The 24,045-nt window shown below is 42.3% G+C and overlaps 1 protein-coding gene across 6 annotated transcripts in view; it reads right to left on the reverse strand.

Moving 5' to 3' along the window:
* Window positions 1-24,045, reverse strand: part of LOC146511891 (sodium channel protein type 3 subunit alpha-like) — a 289,234-nt gene that overhangs the window by 69,498 nt on the left and 195,691 nt on the right. For all 6 annotated transcript variants that reach the window (XM_085171634.1, XM_085171632.1, XM_085171635.1 and 3 more), the window contains 3 exons: window positions 3,042-3,182; window positions 2,845-2,965; window positions 513-697 (listed from right to left, as the gene is read on the reverse strand). In XM_085171634.1, the coding sequence (XP_085027760.1) occupies window positions 513-697; window positions 2,845-2,965; window positions 3,042-3,182 (447 nt within the window). The remainder of the gene's footprint in view (window positions 1-512; window positions 698-2,844; window positions 2,966-3,041; window positions 3,183-24,045) is intronic.

A 24,045-nucleotide genomic window follows, 5' to 3' on the forward strand; every position in this document is an offset into this window, starting at 1 on the left:
GTGTTTTTACCACCAACTTTTACACAGCAAGACTTCATTTTCTAAGCACAGAAGGCGCCCCCTGCTGGACGTTAGAAAACTGCAGATTTACAGGCATCAGTGAAACAGTTACAGACACAACATCATTTCCACGAGCACCAGTTAAAAACCAGCTGAAGCTTGTTACAGCACAGATGGGTCACATTCAGCTGAATCAGCGTCCTGCAGCATGCATGCAAATGCATGGAAAAGGATATTAGTTAATATATGTTGTTGTGCATTTACTTAATTATGTAACTCTGGCTTTTTGAGGTGAGCTGTGAGTGTTGAGTGGTAGATGGTGGTGCACCTGCACGGGTTAATGAACTGACCTGAAGACAGACCAGCCAGTTGTTAGAAGGTAACCTCGGGGGGGACAGCAGCTGACTCATCCTCACACCTGAGCTTCTTACGTCACACACAGGTGTGTGTGTGTGTGTGTGTGAACCAGAAAACCTCCGTTAGCTCAGCACAGCGTCAGCTCTCCTCCCTACCTCCTCCCTCTCCTCCTCTTCTTCCTCAGAACCCTCCGTCTGCTCCTCCTCTCCCTCCCCGTCCTCTTCCTCCTCTGGGAACTCTACGTCCGACTCTCCGGGGGCGATGGGGACGCTGATGGTCAGGTTGGGATTCGTCATGTAGCTGTCATCCTCCGGCACCACGTACTTCTCCACGTGACGCCCTGGGATGAAGAAACAGATGGATGAACTACCTATCCCTACCTTTCTGCAGGATTTGTTTTATTTGATTTTTTATGGAAGTTGATTTCTAAACAGTTTAGAAAATCCAAACTCAAGGCCGTCGATGGTCAGACAGCGGGGCCGCGTAACAGTCTCTCTAAGAAGTTCAATAAAATGAACGTCATGTCTACATATTAGAGGGTCTGCTTCCACCAAGTTACTTGCCCAAGGACACAACGACCGAGACTGTCGGAGCCAACCCAACCCCCGGGCCACAAACCAGTACCGGTCGTTTAGTTGAGTCTCGGGTGTGAAATTCATGGTTATCAGGGTTTTTAATGTTTTTATCGTTATCTCAGTTTCCCTGGGTCTTTTTCCGTGTGCTACGAATAAATCTTAGTTTTTTTGGTAGCGGTACTGGTTTTATTTTGTAGGATTTATCCGGCACACCTTAACCCTTTAAAGCCGGTCAGAGCAGCACACTCCGTTTTGCGCAACTACTTTAAATCCCGGTAGCTCTGCAACCACGTGAGCTAGCGCAATAATTTTTTTTGCATATGAAACCGGAGGAGTTGTACTTACATCTTATGCCATCAGCTTGTCCTCGGTCACAGTTTCCTTCCACATATAACTTTGCAAAAACTGCATAAAAAGCACTTGCAGCAACAAAAACATAATATTCCAGAAACACGCTTTGCCGATCCAATCAGATCAGCTGTTCATAACACTTCCTACGTTGTATGTAGTTTTTTACCATCAGGGCCTCATGAGCCTATACTGGTGTTTTTAAAAGTTATCTTTGACTTTATGACTTTCTGTGTGGTTTCTGGGATGCTTAGGACTCATATTGCACTGCTGGAAATAGTTTATTTTGATGCATATGCTGCTTTTTTGCAAATTTGCATCATAATATTTATTTTCGTTTTTCCTGCAGTGTATAAAAATTGGTGTATTTCAAAAATAAAACTATGAAGACACTCAAAATAAATTTCCTGTGGTGGGAAACTATTTTGTGCAACTTTTTTGTATTTACAGTTTTGAGGGATAAGCCTCTTAAATTTCTCTAACTAGAAATATATGTTAAAAAAACAAAAACGATTTTACATTTTTTTGTAGTTTATTGCACTTTTTTGCAATTTATGTAATTACTATGCACTTAATGCAGACATATTATTAAAATTTAGGCTGTAATGGTTGTATTGATGTATAGCAACTTGAAATGCTCCCAAAAATGGCTCCATAGCATGTAAACATATAATATAAGCTCTGGCGGACTTGGTTCTATGGTAGCTCTTAAAGGGTTAAAGGCCCGTCTGTGAAAGTATTGTCAGACATAAACCGGTCCGTGGCACAAACAAGGTTGGGGACGGCTGCAGTTAAGTCTTAAATGCATTTCAAAGATGGAACTGCATGACTGCCACATGCATGGAAGCTTAATTTACTAAAATCACATCATATTTTACCAGATAAGACTTCAGCGTAGTGACTGAGACCACATCCACGTCAGGAAAGTCCTTCCTGAGGTCTGTGGCCATGTTTTCAGAGACGTCTGCTGCTCCTCTAACAGACTGATTTATTTGGGAGGGAACTAAACGACTTCATGGAAACTTCACTTTTGCCATCAGACCTGGAAGTTTCATGTTTTTTGGTTTAATTTTAAGAGACACACCTGTCAATAACACTTTAAATAAAATCTTATTTAAATAAATTGATTTAGCAGCTTAATCTCATTTGTTAATTATGTACAAAGACGTTTGTAGCTTAACTGCTTCACACGGCTGATTGCTGTTTATGTGTGACTGCTTCTTGGCTGAGGGCAGGAACTTCCTGGAAACAAAGCTGGTCGGCTTTGAGTGGCTCTCAGCCAAGAAGATGCTTGGCACACAACCATCAAATGGCCAATTAATGTGTTTATATCTTTTATGGATCGGCAGCTTATAAATACCAGATATTTTTACTCTTAAATCTCAGATGTCGCAGCGTCTTACGTGCATTAAACTGAGAAACAGCCGCGGCTGCACGACAGCAGTCTGAGGTGGAAATTAGCCAGATGAGAGGTCATTGTGAATTATAACAAAGGTAACACGAGAGGACGAGTACATCCGATCTGTGTTAGTGTGCGACAGAAATAATCTGTGAGGTATGTCACCTATGACAGCGCCGTTGGCCTCCGTGTGGATGGTGCTGAGGCGCTTCAGCTTCATCATGGCTTTGGCCTCCTTTCGCTTCTGACGACGACGCTTCAGGTTCCCATTAAAAAAATCCACCACCTGAACCACAGACGACATGAAGGAAACAGTGTGAGACAGAACGAGCTCTGTGGAGGTTACAAAGTGACGCACAGACCTGTCTGCGGCACCAGGCCAGGCCTCGGGTGATCCTGTGAATGGCGATATGCAGGTTGTTCATCTCCCCGTCGTCGTCTGGAGCCGAGAGGTTGTCGGAGCTGAAGCTGCTGAGGAGCAGAGCCAGGAAGAGGTTCAACAGCTGGAGACAGAGAAAGACAGCGAGGGAGAGACGCTGAGGTTAGAAATTCAGTTTGTGAGACAAGATTCAAACATGCGTCAGGACTCTCGTTCTCTTTGGCTACGTTCACTCTGCAGGTCTTGATGCTCAATTCCGATTTTTTGATCAAATCTGATTTTTTTGTCTGCTCGTTCACACTACAAATAAAATGCGACAGCAAACGCGCTCCAGTGTGAACGCTCAAAGCGGCCGCATGCGCAAAAGAAGACGTCACACACAACGCGCTCTGTTTAGACCCAGACCAACAGTATTGTTTGACTGATGGTCTTAATATAAAGACTTCGGACTTTATGTTTCCCAATTTTTACTTTAAGTTATTTTGTTATTTACATAATAATGTAAATAACCTAATAATGATCCTTATTGCTGTTTTAGAGGAGCGCTGCTTCAAAGGATAGTTGCAGATTTCTGTCAGAATCTGCAGATTATACAAATAAAATGTTCACGTTTCTCCAACGTTGTCTTCCCAACAGTTTCACCAGATGGACAGGAAGCGTTCGCGATGTCTTCTCCGGTGCTGATAATTGGCGTCTGTCTTGCGTCGGTGACGTAAAAGACGGATTTAATGCGACATGACCATCAAACAGCAGCTTTCTGAAACATCAGATATGTATCGGATTCAGCACCACATATGAAAGTGACCCAGATCGGATTTGAAAATATTGGATTTGTGGCGTTCACACTGTCACACCATGATCGATATGGGTCGCATACGGTCAGAAAAATTGGATTTGATGCGCTTTCGCCTGCAGTGTGAACGTAGCCTTTGACGTCACGGCTGAACTGAACTGTGGGTGCGGTGTGAGCGTTGAAAAGTTCAACTTCTCAGGCTTTCTTTTTTCAAAAATGATCTCCATTAGTGAGCACTGATGGATATTTGCTGACTTCGCCAGTAAGCACCGAAACACCAGGGTTTCTCCCCAGAGGCTAAACCTGCGTCCTCGCTCCTGCCTGCACTGACCTCTACAGCTAACAAAGACAGAGCGTGGCACAGATCCAGCTGAGTCTCAGGGGAAGCTCATTAATATTTCAGGTACTTGGACATAAATAAGTTTGAATCCATTTTTACAATTGATCCTCTGGAGACCATGAATGTGAAGATCTTCGAGGTTGTTAGGAGCCATTAACCCTCCCCGTCATCCAGATGTTCCCAGTTGCTTCCATTCTCTCATCCTTTATTCTTTAGTTAACTCATTAAACACACACACACTCACACACACATACACACTCACACACAGCCTGTGTGGCATCACAGTGTCCACAGAAGGTTGATTGCTCAGTGTGTGCTGAATAATGCCTGAGGCTCTTAGTAACTGATCACCAAGCCGGAGTGCTGCTCTTAGCCAGATTGCTTCTCTTTAACCACAACTGTGTGTGTGTGTGTGTGTGTGTGTGTGTGTGTGTGTGTGTGTGTGTGTGAGGTGACAGGTCAGGTGGCTCAGGTAGCAGCTTCCTGCATGTCTTCTGATTTCAGCCAGCAGACCTCACAGCAGACAGGCAGGTTTGTTTCATGCTCAGAGGCACTGCGGCAGGCCTCGCTGTGCTTGTAGCATAAATGACACCATGAGCACCACAACAGGCAGCACGGGTCTGTCTAACAGAACAGATCAAAGTGTGCAAAGTGTGGAGCTGGGAAAGTTATAAATGGTTTATCTTCAGATGTAAGATGAGGACTCGCTGCTCCTTTGTGTGGATAAAGAGCCCGACGAGGTACTTTAGATCATAACGGTCCTGGATGCCCCGCCCCCTTGGAGTTTTTTGGGGTGCATCCAACTGGGAAGAGATGCACCCCAAAGAGATTACATATCTCGTCAAGCGTGGGATTATCCAGAAATAACTGGAAAACATTGTTGGGTAGAAGGGCGAAAAATGAATTAAATGTATTTTTATGGTTTCTGAGACCATCTGAGCAAATCTTCTGTAATAGCAAAGGGTGATCGTCATAGTCAACCAAAGACATGTTGGAGAAGTTCTTGCAGATGGAACAAATTTGTCTTATAACACAGCGTTCTCCAACCTTTTTTGCGCCACGGACCAGTTTATGCCCGACAATATTTTCACGGACCGGCCTTTAAGGTGTCGCGGATAAATACAACAAAATAAAACTAGTACTGTTACCGAAAAAAAGAAGATTTATTCATAACACACGTGAAAAGACCCAGGAAAACAGAGTTAAAGATAAAAACGATAACAAAATAACGCTGAAAACTGATAAAAACCCTGAAAACTATACATTTCACACCTGAGCCTCAACTCTCGCGGCCCGGTACCAAACGACTCACGGACCGGTACTGGTCCGAGGCCCGGGGGTTGGGGACCGCTGTTTTAACATATGTTGAATTACAGATCTGACGCCAAAACCCAACCCTGACCAAAGACTCGAGAATGAACCCAAAAATGAGAAAGAATGACAGAAGGTTTTCAAATCGACCCTGCATCCTTAAACTCTAAACGAGAATCCCCGTATGTCAAACCACGATGCTGAGGCCCTGCTACTTCCTGTTAAAAATATTTCCGATGTCAGTGCGGGTATCAGGTCATCCTGGTCCAGTCCAGCTCGTAATAATTATCTCTGCCTCGGCCCATCTATCAAACATTCACACGCCTCATTCACACCTATTGATGAATCAAACCAGCGGCGCACACACCCGCAGGCTGGACGTCCCTCAGCTGGTCGCCCGTTTACGTAACAACTCAACTGGATCCGGCAGCTTTCCAGTTTCTGGTTGTGTAAGAGGAAACCGGGCCAGTGGGTCAATATCCGACACCAGGAAGCAGAACTCTGACGTGTGTGTGCAGTCATGCAGTCAGGACTTCCCTCCCAAATAATAAATCCTCTGTCATTTATTTATTTGTCCATTTTTTTTCTTGAGGAAGTTTTGAGTCGGCTTTGTGCAGGTTTGTTATTATTTAAGGGCTGTGACTAAATACTATTATTTTACTTTAAACTGAAAATGTTAATTACCTAGGTTACAGTGTGTGTGTGTGTGTGTGTGTGTGTGTGTGCGTGCATTGATCCCAGCTGGTGGTGTGTGTGCTGTTGTTTATAGTACTGATCAGTGTTCTGCTGTTACAATCCCAGTTTCACCAGCCCAGGTCGCTGGGATTTGATTGGCTGTGCCCTTGACTCAAACACCAATAGATCGATGCAGCTGATTGGTTAACATGGCAACATACCTTGACAGGTCAACCAGTGACCTTGCTGCTTTCCAACAGTCGATGGGGGATTGCTGACAGAAGTCTGTTTTATCAGTTTATTCATTTAAGCCTGTTTATAGGTCAAAATTAGGGCTGGGTGTCGTCACTGATTTCTAGAATCGATTCGTTTCCGATTCACAAGGTCCCGAATAGATTAGATCCACGATTCGATTCAATTCGATTTTAATCTGGGAAATTTTGACAGTCAGAAATATTATAATTCAGATCAGTACATTTACATATTTTTGTATCTATAAAAAGGAAGCTGACACACGCAAAACTTTATCAAAGGTGTGAGCGTCACAGCAGATGCCTTTGTGTCAAAGTAGCTGAAGATAAAACACAGAAACACATGAAGGTGATTTTCCTGTTCTGGATTTTATAAAAATATTCTGCAGTACATCAAAAATGAAAGAAAACCATTAATCAACATATAAACGTTACCTGTGACGTTACAGCGGTTTTATTACAGACACGGCGTTTTGCATTTTGCATAATTTTAAAAAGTTTACATTTGTTTAGTATTGAACGGCAGAAATTAGGTTCTTTTTGGAAGTATGTAAAAGGAAAAAAAAGAAAACATCGGCCGATGTGCTGTAAACAACGGTAGAAGCAAGCGAATAATGCAGAAAACTGTACAGAGAGAGAGAGAGAGAGAGCTGTGCATGAAGTTTGATTTTATCGTGTTGGAAGCAAAACAGTAAAAGTCAGAGTGAGTTCATGACGATGTTTATGTGAAGCGTAGTTTGGATCTTCTTTTGCTGCTGGTTCGGTCAATATTGTTTGGAGAGAGATCAAACCTGCAGCTTCAGAATCAGCGCAAAAAGGACGTAAACACAAAATCAGTGTTTTGCCGAAACATCAGAATCAGCGAGCTGTCGGCTTTCAGCCCCGACCGTGTCGGCTGAGAAAGGCGACATTTCACTGATTGAAATTATGTTTACCTCCTTGTGCAGAATCCGTGTTCCTGCTCTCATTTACTGTTTTAGCTGTTTGGTGGTTGTTGTAATTTTGTGAGGTTTAACCTGAGATTCTGGCATTTAGGGCAAAATAAATTAATATTAAAAAAATTTATTCAGGATTTTGATGAATCGATTTCACATTATCCAAGCCAGAATCGATTTTAATCGATGAATCGATTATAAAAACCCACCCCTAGTCAAAATATGCCCAACCTTAATTATGTTCAATTATAGTTGTGGCCACCTGGGGCAGTAATATCACCGTTAAAAGTAGGGGTGGGTTTTTATAATCGATTTATCGATTAAAATCGATTCTGGCTTGGATAACGTAAAATCGATTCATTAAAATCCTGAATCGATTTTTTAATATAAATTTATTTTGCCCGAAATGCCAGAATCTCTGGTGAAACCTCACAAAATTTCAACAACCACCAAACAGCTAAGACAGTAAATGAGAGCAGGAACACGGATTCTGCACAAAGACGTAAACACACAGCGCAGCCCGCGGATCAGATGTCGAATTTCTCACAGTCGGGGCTGAAAGCTGACAGCCCGCTGATTCTGATCTGTCGGCGGGTCGAGCTTTGTGTTCACGCCCTTTATGCGCTGATTGTAAAGCTGTTAGTTTGATGTCTCTCCAAACAATATTGACCGAACCAGCAGCAAAAGAGGATCCAAACTACGCTTCACATAAACATCGTCATGTATTCACTCTTACTTTTACTGTTTTGCTTCTACCATGATGCACAGCTCTCTCTCTCTCTGTATGGTTTTCTGCATTATTCGCTTGCTTGTTACGCACAAGTCTACCTTTGTTTACAGCGCTGTCGGCCGACGTTTTTTTTCTTTCCGTTTTATATACTTCCGAAAAGAAAACCTAATTTCTGCCGTTCAATGCTGAACAAATTTAAACTTTTTAAAATTATGCAAAATGCAAAACGCTCAGCCTTGTCTCTAATAAAACCGCTGTAACTTCAGAGGTAATGTTCATGTTCTGATTAATGGTTTTCTTTCGTTTTTGATGTACTGCAGAATATTTTTATAAAATCCCAGGCCAGGAAAAATCACCTTCATGTGTTTCTGTGTTTTATCCTCAGCTACTTTTACCCAAAGGCATCTGCTGTGATGCTCACACCTTTGATAAAGTCTTGGTGTGTCAGCTTCCTTTTTATAGATACAAAAATATGTAAATGTACTGATCTGAATTATATTTCTGACTGTCAAAATTTCCCATATTCAAATCGAAGTGAATCGAATCGAATTAAATCGAATCGTGGATCAAATTGATTCTGGACCTTGTGAATCGGAATTGAATCGATTCTAGAAATCAGTGACGATACCCAGCCCTAGTTAAAAGTGAGAAAACAACCTCCTACACCCAGAAGTTTAGAGTAACACCGCCGTCCTTTTCCAGCTACGCTTGTCTCAACAGTATCTGCTCTTGGTCTCTACCAGCATCTAAAACAAATATCTGGCTCTTCAGCTTGTGATGATGCTCTATGGTTCACCAGCTGCCCACTAACTAGCTGAGTAATTTAATATTGATTCATTCGGCTATAATTGATTTTTTGATTGATAAGATTTAATAAATTATCAGGAATAGTAAAGACGATCCGAGGTATCAGTTGCTCTCCATCAGTCAGGATTTGGACCAGAAGCTGATCTCGAGCACGCCACACTGTAACACACAGACTCTAACATCTGCAAATCCTGTACTCGGTGCTCAATTTCCCATTTCGAATTAAAAAAGTTCCTAAAACAAAACACAAGTATCACAGGAAACTTCTAACCTGCATAAATAAAACATGATTCAGGCCAGAGACCATAAATGTGGAGTCATGTTGACTTAATCGAATGTGACAGGTGTCCGCTTGGTTCCAGCAGGACAGTCAAACTGGACTGAAGCCCTGCTGCCGTGAGAGGGAGAACCCTCCGTGAAACAGCTGCATGCATCATGATGAGGAAGAGCGTGAGCTGGATACAGTGAGAGAGGGAGAAGGTTTCTAAGTGTGTCCGTGCATCAGCCGTGGACGTGTTTATGCTCGGTGACAGCGTGAGCCATCTGTGTGTGGGAGCGCGTCTCAATTTCTGGACCACCTGATCCCCAAATTCACCTCGTTTAACTCGTTAAACGGATCGCACCAATTAGCCTGGGGATTGGGCCAACCATCCACGCACTCACACACATACACACACACACAGGAAGTTAAAGGCACAGCTGAGCCACTGGTCGAGCACACGGGCGACAGAAAGATTTTGTTATTTATTTCCATGTATTTCTGATTGGATGTGAGACTAATTTGACCTCTTTTTAAAGTTCAGGTAATATTCTTCTCACTGTTGCTGCGTCTGCTTTACTTTCACTTTATTTCACTTCAAAAAGCCGCACTGATCTCTACTCCTCCTACTCCTACTTATTGGGTCTGTCTGTGCTTTCAGTGGCTGGATTTTTATGTAACACACCTCGTCTCTCTTTTTGCGAGTGCTTCGTGAATATAAAATCTAATAATGTACTAATAAGAACTGCAAATGTATCTGTGAGGAAGAAAAACATCTGATCGAGTTCTGCCCACGTTATGATCAGATGTCTACGTGCAAATGAGCTCGATGGTGGAGACCAGCACAAAAAAGTGAGACTGCGGAGACGAACAGATGACAGGTTTGCCTGCAGCTGCTTGGCGAGACAACCCAAGCTAAGTCTGTCCAGTTAAATCTGAAATTAACTCATATTTTTATACAGTAACTTTAGTCTATTTAATGAAAAGTTTTAAAATCATGCTGTGAATATATTGAGAGTTACAGGCCGTAGAAGTACAAATGTGACGCTTTTTATTCTGCATTATTTTTCCATCATTGAGTCCTCATAATGTCTGAGTCAGAGACAACACAAACGATGGACTGTAACGCCACCTGTTGGTTTCAAACGCCACAGTTTTTAGCTTCATGGTGGCGTTTCAGACACTTCATTGTGTTGATGAAAGGGTGAAGTGCTGAGTTATCAGCTAAGCTTGGTGCGGGACAGACATGATAACATGAGACTCTGTGGGAATCCTGCCTCGAGTGGCCATCAGAGGAACTGCAGGTTTAGCTTCATCTTTCTCGCCCAAACAAATTACAGCAAGTTTTGCCTGCTGTGTATTTTAAAATCAGAGATCATTGACTGAGGAAAGCTGTTCCACAGTTTGGGCGCTCCAACTTCAAAAGCGCGATCGCCTCTGGTTTTAAGATCAGAGCGAGGGTTAGAAGGGTTCGATCGGAGAGCCGGCTGCGTTGATAAGCTGTTAGAAGCTCAGCTAAATAAGCAGGAACGTGTCCACGTACAGCTTTTTGTGTTAATAACAAAATTCTAAAGTGGATTCTGAATTTCACTGGAAGTCAGTGAAGGGATGCAAGGATGGTGTAATATGTGACCATCGGCTAGTTTTGGTTAGCAGCTTTGAGCTATGGAAGACTTAGAGATGCACACAATGATCGATCTTTAACCTCATTCACAATGTGTCAGGGGCTGTTTGTGTTATTGTGTATTATGTTATGTTAAAATCATGTGCTGTTCTTAAGTTTGGTTTGCTGGTTTGTTTTTTCTATGCTTCTGTGTAGGTTCTCCCTCGGTCACCAGTGTTGCCAACTTAGCGATTTTGTCGCTATATTTAGCGAGTTTTCAGACCCCCTTAGCGACTTTTTTTCTAAAAAGCGACTAACGACAAATCTGGCGACTTTTTCTGGTGTTATTGGAGACTTGTTTAGGACGACTTTTTGACGTGAAAGCGCATATCGCTTTTACTCTCAACAAGCAGCGGTGCTGCCGTGGGCACCTCGCCCATGCCAAAGCGCTCACGGGCGGAGGATAGTCCTCCACCAGCTGCTATCAGGGCAGGAGACATTCACACCTGTGCGTCCAAACTGCAAATGAATCGCGCATGAGTGAAGCCGCTGCTCCCGCACTGACTGTAACGCAGTCAGTTCTTCCTTTACTGTTATGCTGTTTTGTGGATCAGGTTTAAAACTACTTATAAACACACACAAAGTAACTCCACCAGAGTGCCTATTTCGGGTCACTTTTGCCGGTCCAAGCCCGGATAAAGCAGCAGGGTTGGAATTGTGACATTACAAAAAACAATAATTGCTAAAAGAAATTTAATTTGTAGTTCTAAATAAATTCTAAATGCATTTAGGACGTTTTTACTCACTTTATGTCTCTTCTATGATGTTATTTCTCTCTCCAACAACGTAGGTTACAATTACATTAGCATGACCAATTATGTAATGACGATGATGTCATTTAGCGACTTTTAGGACAGCCAATAGCGATTTTCCTTAGTGAGGAGTCGGCAACACTGTCACTCCCTCTGTCTCGTGTCAAGTTTGCGTGTCCCAGTTCATGTCTCTTCACATTTCCTGTTTTATTTTGAAAGTCTTGTTTCTATGCTCTTTGTGCATGGTTTTACTTTTCCCTGTGGTGTCAGCTGTGTTTCCCCAGGTGTTTCTATTTACCCTTCTGTGTATTTACGTCCTCTGTCGTTCTCTGCTCAGTGTTGGTCCGTCTGCTCGTGTCATGTCATAGTATATTTCCTGGATTGTTTTCACGCGTCTGTTTAGGTCTCTATTCATGTTTCGAGTCATAGTTTTTGCAGGTGCCTGTTCAGATTCACGTCACGGTCACGTCAGTGTTTTCATGTTGAGTTTAGTTTATCCCCGTTTAGTCTTGCCTTGTTTTTCTGTTTTGGACTTCAGCTAATAAACTGCTGACGGTTAAAACTTCGTCTCTCTGGTGTCTGCTTTTTTGTCCGTTTCACAGACACAGATGAAGTTTGCATGTGCTGGATGTCCCGTCATTCATCCTGGTCACTGTCGCTGACTCGCTGAATACGTTCATCATTAAAAGACCGACTGTGCATACAGGAGCGCTCAGTGAAGTTCATCTCGGGTAGTCGAGGAGAGCCCAAGAATCAGCTGCTGCTGTCCTGGATAATTTCATGAGCAACAAACACACACAAACACACACACACACACACACACTCACACACACATGGGGGAGGTGGTGGTGATGAATGGGCAGGTAACATGATCTGCTTTTGGTGCTTCTCCTCGTCACAACAAACCCCTGTGAGCAAAGCCCCCTGGGAAAAAGCGTTTGCAACGTGAGAGATGAAGAACGAGAGAGAGGGAAGAGGAGAGAAGGAGAGCGGGCGAGATAGCGAGGAGAGGACGAGGTTATCTGTGAGCCTGTAATATTGTTTTCTATAATGTTTGAACACAGAGAGGACAAACTGAGTTACAGGGACAGTTTAGTGCTTAATGTTTTTGATTTTCGTCTTTGGTGTCATCATCCATCCATCCATCTATCATCCATCCATGCATCCATCCATCTGTCCATCTATCATCCATCCATGCATCCATCCATCTGTCCATCTATCATCCATCCAGCCTCCATCCATCTGTCCATCTATCATCCATCCATGCATCCATCCGTCCGTTCATCTATCATCCATCCATGCATCCATCCATCCGTCCATCTATCATCCATCCATGCATCCATCCATCCGTCCATCTATCATCCATCCATGCATCCATCCATCTGTCCATCTATCATCCATCCAGCCTCCATCCATCTGTCCATCTATCATCCATCCATGCATCCATCCGTCCGTTCATCTATCATCCATCCATGCATCCATCCATCCGTCCATCTATCATCCATCCATGCATCCATCCATCCGTCCATCTATCATCCATCCATGCATCCATCCATCCGTCCATCTATCATCCATCCATGCATCCATCCATCAGTCCATCCATGCATCCATCCATCTGTCCATCTATCATCCATCCATGCATCCATCCATCTGTCCATCTATCATCCATCCATGCATCCATCCATCTGTCCATCTATCATCCATCCAGCCTCCATCCATCCATCCATCTATCATCCATCCATGCATCCATCCATCCATCCATCTATCATCCATCCATGCATCCATCCATCCATCCATCTATCATCCATCCATGCATCCATCCATCCGTCCATCTATCATCCATCCATGCATCCATCCATCAGTCCATCTATCATCCATCCAGCCTCCATCCATCCATCCATCTATCATCCATCCATGCATCCATCCATCCATCCATCTATCATCCATCCATCCATCCATCTATCATCCATCCATGCATCCATCCATCTGTCCATCTATCATCCATCCATGCATCCATCCATCTGTCCATCTATCATCCATCCATGCATCCATCCATCAGTCCATCTATCATCCATCCATGCATCCATCCATCTGTCCATCTATCATCCATCCATGCATCCATCCATCTGTCCATCTATCATCCATCCATGCATCCATCCATCCGTCCATCTATCATCCATCCATGCATCCATCCGTCCGTTCATCTATCATCCATCCATGCATCCATCCATCCGTCCATCTATCATCCATCCATGCATCCATCCATCCGTCCATCTATCATCCATCCATGCATCCATCCATCCGTCCGTCCATCTATCATCCATCCATGCATCCATCCATCCGTCCGTCCATCTATCATCCATCCAGCCTCCGTCCATGCATCCATCCATCCGTCCATCTATATCCATCCATGCATCCATCCATCTGTCCATCTATCATCCATCCATGCATCCATCCATCTGTCCATCTATCATCCATCCAGCCTCCATCCATCTGTCCATCTATCATCCATCCATGCATCCATCCATCCGTCCATCTATCATCCATCCATGCATCCATGCATCCGTCCATCTATCATCCATCCATGCATCCATCCATCCGTCCATCTATCATCCATCCATGCATCCATCCATCCGTCCATCTATCATTCATCCAGCATCCATCCATCCGTCCATCTATCATCCATCCATGCATCCATCCATCTGTCCATCTATCATCCTCCCATGCATCCATCCGTCCGTCCATCTATCATCCATCCAGCCTCCATCCATCCATCCATCTATCATCCATCCATGCATCCATTCATCTGTCCATCTATCATCCATCCATGCATCCATCCATCAGTCCATCTATCATCCATCCATCCATCCATCCATCTATCATCCATCCATGCATCCATCCATCTGTCCATCTATCATCCATCCATGCATCCATCCATCTGTCCATCTATCATCCATCCATGCATCCATCCATCAGTCCATCTATCATCCATCCATGCATCCATCCATCTGTCCATCTATCATCCATCCATGCATCCATCCATCTGTCCATCTATCATCCATCCAGCCTCCATCCATCCGTCCATCTATCATCCATCCATGCATCCATCCATCCGTTCATCTATCATCCATCCATGCATCCATCCATCCGTCCATCTATCATCCATCCATGCATCCATCCATCCGTCTGTCCATCTATCATCCATCCAGCCTCCGTCCATGCATCCATCCATCCGTCCATCTATATCCATCCATGCATCCATCCATCTGTCCATCTATCATCCATCCATGCATCCATCCATCCGTCCATCTATCATCCATCCAGCCTCCATCCATCCGTCCATCTATCATCCATCCATGCATCCATCCATCCGTCCATCTATCATCCATCCATCCGTCCGTCCATCTATCATCCATCCATCCGTCCGTCCATCTATCATCCATCCATCCGTCCATCCATCCATCCATCCATCCGTCCATCCATGCATCCATCCATGCTGCTGATGGAACCTATTTTATATATGTGAGTAATCACATACGTGGTTCTACATGTGCAACTGAAACTGATGTGTTGGGTTTTCTGCCCTGGGTTTGTCTCTTAGGTATCACGTACTGGAGATGTTTTAGGACAACTATGAACAAACAAAAACTGTTCAATCATAATTATCCAACCAGGTGTTTGTACGGTTATTTAATAGGATAGTTTTGCTCTCTTCATCAAGTGTGGGGGTGTCAGGGGTAGAGCGCTGTTAGGAGGCAAGCCTGTCACAGCTGTCACAGGACGAGAGGTTGGACAGGTTCTCAGTCCATCATAAGGCTCATAGTTCTGCGCTATCCACTGGGTGTAAACATCAGTATGAGAGGATGCAGTTTGCGAGCCTCGCAGTGTTTACAGCATGGACATTTAATCATTTTACACAAAAAGTAGCACTTTTGGGGGTTTATCATTATAAACTCCATGTTCCGGACACAGAGGAAATAAAAAGATTGTTAGTGCTAAGAGTTAATATTCTTTATCTCCACTGGACTGATTAATACAAGCCCAAAGTGTCCTGGTTTCCATAATTGTCCACTTTTTCATTGTGTTCTGAATCCTGTTGTTTTATTTTTAACTTATAATAAAACTCGTCTTAGAAAAATATAGTTGATGCATCCCATCATCTATTTTCCTCCACACGTGTGTTGTTTCTGCTTTGACCTGAAGCGCCTCATATAAGACCACCACCAGAAGTTTCTTCTGTTAAGAATGATCCATCCAGCATATATGTAATTAATCGGTCAGACAATTCAAACTGCTGATTTGTGCTGTTTGAGCAGCTTTGGAGGCCCTGTTAAAAATGACAATGATAAAAGTGAATGTATAAATGAACGGAGAGGAAAAGAAGTGGAAAAAAACAGGAGAAGAAGAGGAAGAGGAGGAGGAGGAGCGCAGAGGCAGGTGTGCTGCTGCTCAAGTGCTGGCTCAGGAAAACACATTCGGCCGCTCATTTGTCATAAAGAGAAAAAGCAAAGAAACATCTGGTTCCCTCTGTGCAGCTGCACACACACAGACACACACAGTTCAGGAACACAGTCTGCAGGAAGTAGCAGGAAACACTTTTCAGAATAAAAGCCCAGGAACAAAGGCAGCTCAGAAACTGTTTCTGAAGAACATCAGGACAGAGATCTACATGAATGAATCCATTATTAGGATAATCCAGTGATTTACAGCTTTAATCAACTTCACATTTACCTTTAATGACAAACTATCTCACCCAGGGGTGGGCAATCCCAGTCCACGAGGGCCGGTGTCCTGCAGGTTTTAGATCTCACCTTGGGTCAACACACCTGAATCACATGATGAGTTCGTTACCAGGCCTCTAGGGAACTTCAGGACATGTTGGCTGTATCCCAATTCAGGGTCTGCAGCCTTAAAGTACGCAGCCTCAACGATCCTCAAGGGCCGCGTACTCAAAGACCGCTAAGGCCGGAAGTGTGAGGCTTGTGAAATGGGACGGTCTAGCCTCCGTCGCGCTGCCCAGGTTGCCTAGCAACCATGATACTAACAGCTGGAAACGTTTCATACAGCTTTGTTTGACAGAAATGAAGGAGAAAATCTTTTGTTCATTTGTTTGTTTGTTTCTACATGAGCTTTGATCATTCTCTGTAAGATTAAGCTCAGCTATTGAACGACGTATATTTTAAAGTAAAGGCTTTAAAACCAAGTTAGTACAAACGTCACTAATGTCACATGACTTTGCCGACATGTGGCCAACAGTAATGTTTTGATGTTCTTCGTTATTAAACATTTGCACATAAATAAGTGACATAATATTCAGTACTTACTTAAAGTTTACTCTTCGGGCGCCCCTCATCCGCGGTTTTTTTTCTGCAAAATTATCCACACCCACCGCCGCGCTATGCATTCTGGGATATGTTGGGCCACGAAGTCTACACCGCCACGTTCTTAAAATTCAGGGAAATGAAGGACGCATTTCGAGCAGCCTTCGGATTGGGACAGTCTTCGTCGCGTCGCTGTGACGTAATCGGCCTTAAAATGCGGCCTTTAAGGCTGCAGACCTTGAATTGGGGCACAGCGGTTGAGGAGCTAATTTAGCCATTTAAATCAGCTGTGTTGGTTCGAGGACGCATCTAAAACCTGCAGGACACCGGCCCTCGTGGACTGAGATTGCCCACCCCGATCTGTCCTGTTCTTAAAGGCTATTTGCTGTGAGGCTGTGTTGAGAGTTTGGTTCGCTTTGCCAACAAGATCTTGACAGAAGGATGTGGCCTTCTGCCGACGCCGACACACACACACACACACTGTGACATACCCGTGTGCATATGTGAGATAAGAGGTAATTCCCCACCTCTCTCTTTATCTGCTACTGAAAGCACGGATGGTTATCACATTTAGCTAAATAACACACACACACACACACACACAGACACACACACACACACACAATATGATTGGCTGAGCAAATGTAAATAACAACACACATCATTAGGTGTGTGTATGTGCTCATGTGCAACACTGTCGGTCTGCGAACAGCTGGTCCTCTCTCCTGCCCCGGTGCCTTCTGGGTGTTGGAGTAACATCGTGAGGTCCAGTGTCACGGCAACCATGTCTCACATCTTGCCCGCCAACTGTTTCCGTGACAAAACTCTGAGTCGTTAAAGTGAAACTTCCTTTTTTTGTATTTATTCTTTTTCCTTACTTCCTCCTCGTTTTCCCTTCCTGCTTCGATTCGTGTTTTATTTTTCACTTTTCTTCCACTCTTCGTTCTCCTTCTGTTTCCCCCTTTTGTTCTTTCCATCTTTTAAATTCCTCCCTTTCATTTTAATTTCATCTCTTTATTTCCTCCTTCCTTTCTTATCATACTTCTTCCTTTTCCTTCTTACCTTTTCTCGTTCCTTTTGTTTTAATTTTCCTTCTATTACTTCCTCTTTTTCCTTCCTGGTTCTTCGTACCGCTCCATCTCACTGTTCATTTTTACTTTTTCCATCTTTTCCTTCTTCTGTTTACTTTTGCTCCTTATTTCCTTTTATTTACACAGGAAGCAGGAAGTTTCATTTCTTCCTTCTGTGCTTTGTTCTTGCTTTTTTTGATTTCTTTCTTGAAACTGTGTCAGATTTATTTTCCTTTCTTCTTTCCTCTTCTGCTCTCTCCCTCTCACCATTTACCGTTTCCTTCTTCCTTGTTTAGTTTTCCCTCTTTAGTTCTCTTGCCAAAATGTTTTCCTTTTCCTTCCTCACCTTTTCTCTCCTTCATTTCTTTTATTCTCCTGCTCTCCCTTTGTCTTCTTTTCTTCCTTTCTGTTTTTCTTTTCTCTAGTACCTATTCTCTTCCTTTTATACCCTCAGTTTCCTCCCTTTTCCTGTCTTTACATATGAGACTACTTTTCTTGTTGTTTCCTTTTCTCATTTCAACTTCCTTTCTTTTACCCTGCGCTTCTAAATTCTCCTCTTCTTTCTTTTATTGAATTTCTTCCCTCTTCATTTCTTCTTCCTTTCTTTCTCCTTCTTCCCTGTACTGTATCAGTTTGATCACGTTCTTCCTCAGCTTCTTGCGTCTCTATTACCCCTCACCTTTTCTCCTCATCCTTCTGCATCCTTTAACTCTTTTTTTATTCTTTGAATTTGTTTCCTGTTTGTTCTACTGACAACTTCTTTTCTTGAGTTTTTCTAAATTCTTTCACTTTGTGAGTTCCTCTTCTTGCTTCCTTCCTTTCCCACTTTTTGTCCTCCTTCCTTTTTATTCTTTTCTCCTCCCCTTTCCTTCTTCCTTCCCTCTTTTCTTCCCTTTGCTCCTTCCTTATCTTCTCTTGCTTTTCTTTAATGGCACGTCCCTCTCGTCCTTTCCTTTGATCTTTTCTCTCTCAGTCTCTGTTACCACCTCTTCATTCCTTTTGGCATCACCTCGAGTTACCTTAACTTGAATTACCCTTCCTGCTTTCCTTCCTGTCTGTTTACAGTATTTGGACATGCTTTCACTTGTTTCCTCCTTCCTCACCGCCTGTTATGAGGTCTGACAACGTGACATCCTATAACCACCACCAAAAAAAGTCATGCACACATACAAACACGTGAACGCATGGAAGGCATGTGCACACCTCAGCGTGCTGAGGTGTGCACAATGGGGCCATTTCTAAAAGGATAAATCACATGAATAGCAAAGGTTCACACACACACACACACACACACACACACACACACACGCATATTCATTCACTCAGGTCAGCATATCCCTCTGTAGGAGGAGATACAATTCCTGTCACTGAGGACAGAATAAGAGGCTGTTGACTGCATGCTTGTGTGTGTGTGTGTGTGTGTGTGTGTGTGTGTGTGTGTGTGTGTGTGTGTGTGTGTGTGTGTGTGTGAGTGTGAGCTGTCTGGCCTATCAAGCTCATTATTAAATATCCATGAGACCATTAAGCTAAATAGATGAGTGAGACTCTATTATTGCTGCGCGCACACACATTTCATGATCCACTGACTGGTGAATATGAGAATCCACTACAGAGTGTGTTACAGACGGTGAAGACTAGACGAGGAAGAGGAGGGACAGAACGAGGAGCCCAGGGAACAAATGAAAATGATAAAAACGGAAATTAAGGAGTAAAATTAAATTGTATTCAAGCTCCTTTTTCCACATTTGTTGATCCTGCTTTCTTTGTCATGTAAAGCTCCTTTAAATATATTTATTTAATATATTTATTTAAATATATTAAATAAATATATTTAAATAAATATATTTATTTAATATATTTAAATAAATATATTAAATAAATGTATTTAATATATTTATTTAATATATTCTATTTATCCGGTTATATTTGGACCCCAAACTCTGGTGTTGGGATATATATACGCTAAGATCTGACTGCTACTCAGACACCTGCTGCTAAAACATAAATACAGAATAATAATGCTATAAACTGATAAATCTGTTTGGTATAAGATGACAACCTGCAAGTTTAAATGCAAGTTTAAAATTGGTTTATTAGTTGATGCTTTGTATTAAACCCACAATAACCTCAAGAAAGTGATGTCGAGAACAACATGGAGAGTAGGGGTGGGGAAAAAATGGATACTGTGTAGCATCGTGATATTTTGTTTGCTAATAATGTATCGATACAGGGACAGCAGAAATCGATATTTTGTTACAAAAATTTTTGTAACAAAATATCCAGTCCACAATTTTTTTGTGGACTGGAACATGCTCTAACTTTTTTTATGGCAGCAATAAACATGACAGTTTACCTATTTTAATTTAAGACATGTTTTATTTTAATTAAGTTTAAAACTTTTTTATTTAATGTAAAATTATTTTTTGTTTTAATTTACTTTCAAATTCTTCAGTTTCTGAAGGGGCTGCATAGTTTTCATAAACTGCATAGTTCAGAATAGCTATAATTGTACCAGATGGTTGATTCAGTTAAGTTGGACTAGACTGTAATACAAACCGTTCAGTTTGTCAACAATCAAACTGAAATGAGAGAAAGACTGAGTGTGAGACTTTGATATTAGAGAAAATGAATATTGATAAAGTTTACCTTTATGTACAGAATCTGAATATCGCAAAATATTTTAAAAAATTGTGATAATATCGTATCGTGGGATGTATGATGATTCCCACCTCTAATGGAGAGCAGGGAATCAAACCAACATCCAGGTTTTCACTGGTTTAGTACGGATCCTTCTATGGGGATAATTATGCAAATAAGTTTATCAATCTTTCTATGACCGTTTTTATAAACAAAAAAAGTCATTTGTGTTCTGCTTAAATCATCCTTCAGTGGCTGTGGAGGTAAAAACTCTTCTATGCAGGAAGAAAACTCAGAACCAGTTTGGATCAAATATCTTTTCATTTATTTTGGATTTCTTTTCCCTTTATTTAACCCTTTAAAGCCGGTCAGAGCAGCACGCTCTGTTTTGCGTAACTATTTTTAAATCCCGGTAGCTCTGCAACCACGTGAGCTAGCGCAATAATTCTTTTTGCATATGAAACCGGAGGAGTTGTACTTACATCTTATGCCATCAGCTTGTCCTCGGTCACAGTTTCCTTCCACATATAGCTTTGCAAAAACTGCATAAAAAGCACTTGCAGCAACAAAAACATAATATTCCAGAAACAGCTTTGCCGATCCGATCAGCTGTTCGTAACACTTCCTACGTCCATCAGCTCGAACTATCGCATGTCCGCCATGACCTGCCCGAAACCAGAAGTGACGTCATTTTTGCGGAAATGTAGTTTTTTACCATCAGGGCCTCATGAGCCTATACTGGTGTTTTTAAAAGTTATCTTGACTTTATGACTTTCTGTGTGGTTTCTGGGATGCTTAGGACTCATATTGCACTGCTGGAAATAGTTTATTTTGATGCATATGCTGCTTTTTTGCAAATTTGCATTATAATATTTATTTTCGTTTTTCCTGCAGTATATAAAAATTGGTGTATTTCAAAAATCAAACTATGAAGAGACTCTAAATAAATTCCCTGTGGTGGGAAACTAGTTTGTGCAACTTTTTTGTATTTACAGTTTTGAGGGATAAGCCTCTTAAATTTCTCTAACTAGAAATATATGTTAAAAAAAACAAAAACGATTTTCAATTTTTTTGTAGTTTATTGCACTTTTTTGCAATTTATGTAATTACTATGCACTTAATGCAGACATATTATTAAAATCTGGGCTGTAATGGTTGTATTGATGTATAGCAACTTGAAATGCTCCCAAAAATGGCTCCACAGCATGTAAACATATAATATAAGCTCTGGCGGACTTGGTTCTATGGTAAGTCTTAAAGGGTTAATAACCAGCTCAACCTCTCACTAAAACTGGTGCCCAAGTTCGTATATAGTCGCACTTCTATCAGTTTGGATGGATGTTGTTGAACTTCATCAATGAAAACAATAATAAAGATTTGTTGGTGCTGAACGTGGTCTACAAATGCAGACGGGATATCCCACAAAGGTGGAGTTATTTAAGATGCTTTAGCTGCCATCATATCACCATTCCCCCTGCAAGCTGCTTTGAAACCCACCCCGAGCTCTAGCTCCTTCTTGTGTCTGACTTAATTATCATCATGTTGTCACTGATGCCTGAAATCTTCTGTTCTTGGGTTTTGCTGCTGCTCTCCCTGCATCAGGCTCATGTTGGGACATCGACGATTACGGAGCCGTACCAACAAATCTATGATGTACTGATTTTAACAATAAAACATTTTGAGATGGGTCTAGTTCCACAGATCCAGAAAAAACCTAAAAACTTTCAATCCAAGATATTTTTATTCCAAAAAAGAAAAGGTAGCATCGGTGCGGCACCTCCTCTGCTGCCCAAACATCTGTGCACAAGTTGATTTATCTGTTTGACCTGTTGTACTTCGAAAATCTTGTATTCGTCTTTGTGAGTAATGTCACCCTGAGATCCTGGTTCTAGGAAGAAGCATATTTATGGGATAAATTCATCTACAATCCACTGAGAATTAGGGAAGAGCCAGAAACACAACAGCTGAGACAAACTAGGAAACCATGCACGCAGCAGGAGACGCTAAAGCAACACTTTCAAGTGCTGGGATTTTATTTGAGTGTTTTTAATGTTTATAGTGAGGGGGATCCAGAAATTGAAGAAAATTAAAAACTTCAGCTCAGTCTTGAAACCAAAGTTAGGAGGAGCAGGAATCAGGCTTCACCTCAGACTACTTGAAATAAAATATCCAAAAAGCTTATTATGGGTTTTATTTTTGTCCAGTGAGGCCAAACACAAGTACATGACCGGCTTTATTGCTTGCATTCATTTCAGTCAGATATCCTCCCACGTTATTCCACAGAGGAATATCCTCTGTGGCTGAGGAGGTAGAGCAAGTCAGGCTTTAATCACAAGGTTGTTACTGGACATTCAGCTACTCGAAGTATGGGGAAAGGTACTGAACCCCAATCTAGCCCTGATGAAACAGGGTACGAGTGTGTGATGATGAGGTTTTTAAAAATGATTGAAGGCATAAAGGAGGCCAAGTACCACTGAAATCTTACTGTAGAGGAAAACTTACTAATATTTAATCAAAATCTGGTTCAGATGTAGTTTGATTGCTGAACGTGTCAACTCGACCAGCTCACAAGTAACCAGCACAAAATAATAACAAACACACCAGCATGTGACAAAGTGGTGAATAATATCGTCTCACTTCAGCTATGACTGTGTGTCTGTGTGTGTGTGTGTGTGTGTGTGTGTGTTTGGGAGGGGGGGGGGGCATTTGACCATCTGATAGTGGAACTTTCTCTTCTCCAGTTACGTACGCACACACACACACACACACACACACACACAGAGTCTGATTGATTGATGTGTTTAGACGTGCAGAGGTGACGTGTTCATGCTAGCAGGGGGTTGCATTGTATAGTAAGAGAGGTAAAACGAGCTGTGTGTGTGTGTGTGTGTGTGTGTGTGTGTCTCTGTGTGTGTGTGTGTGTGTGTGTGTGTGTCTCTGTGTGTGTGTGTGTGTGTGTGTCTGTGTGTGTGTTGGGTAAGATGAGATGACAGATAGTTATCAGAAGAAAGGAAATCTTTTCTGTTCTCCTTTTGTCAAGAGCTCCCTGCATTGGTCTGTGTGTGTGTCTCTGTGTGTGTGTGTGTGAGTGAGTGTGTGTCTCTGTGTGTGTGTGTGTGAGATAACACTTAGTCTACACAAAAATTAAACTGCTGATACAGTCCAATAAATAAATGGAGCATAAAACAAGTGAAATGTATTTATTAAAGGAGCTCAGCTTCAAGAATTTGCTCCTGGAAATGTCTTAATAATGAAAGTTAGAAGATGAAACAAATGACTTGTTGGACATGTATGTTGTGATGCCGAAGGCCATCAAAATCACCAAGCATCCCTCCTCTGTGGACCACAAGTCTTCTCCGAGCTGGCTGAGCTGGCACATTTTCCTCCCTCAGCCTCGACTCAGAGCAGGATTCGATACCCACGGTAGCACGTGGCTACGTCAG

The sequence above is a fragment of the Neolamprologus multifasciatus genome, chromosome 9, assembly GCF_963576455.1.
Source record: "Neolamprologus multifasciatus chromosome 9, fNeoMul1.2, whole genome shotgun sequence".
NCBI lineage: Eukaryota > Metazoa > Chordata > Actinopteri > Cichliformes > Cichlidae > Neolamprologus > Neolamprologus multifasciatus.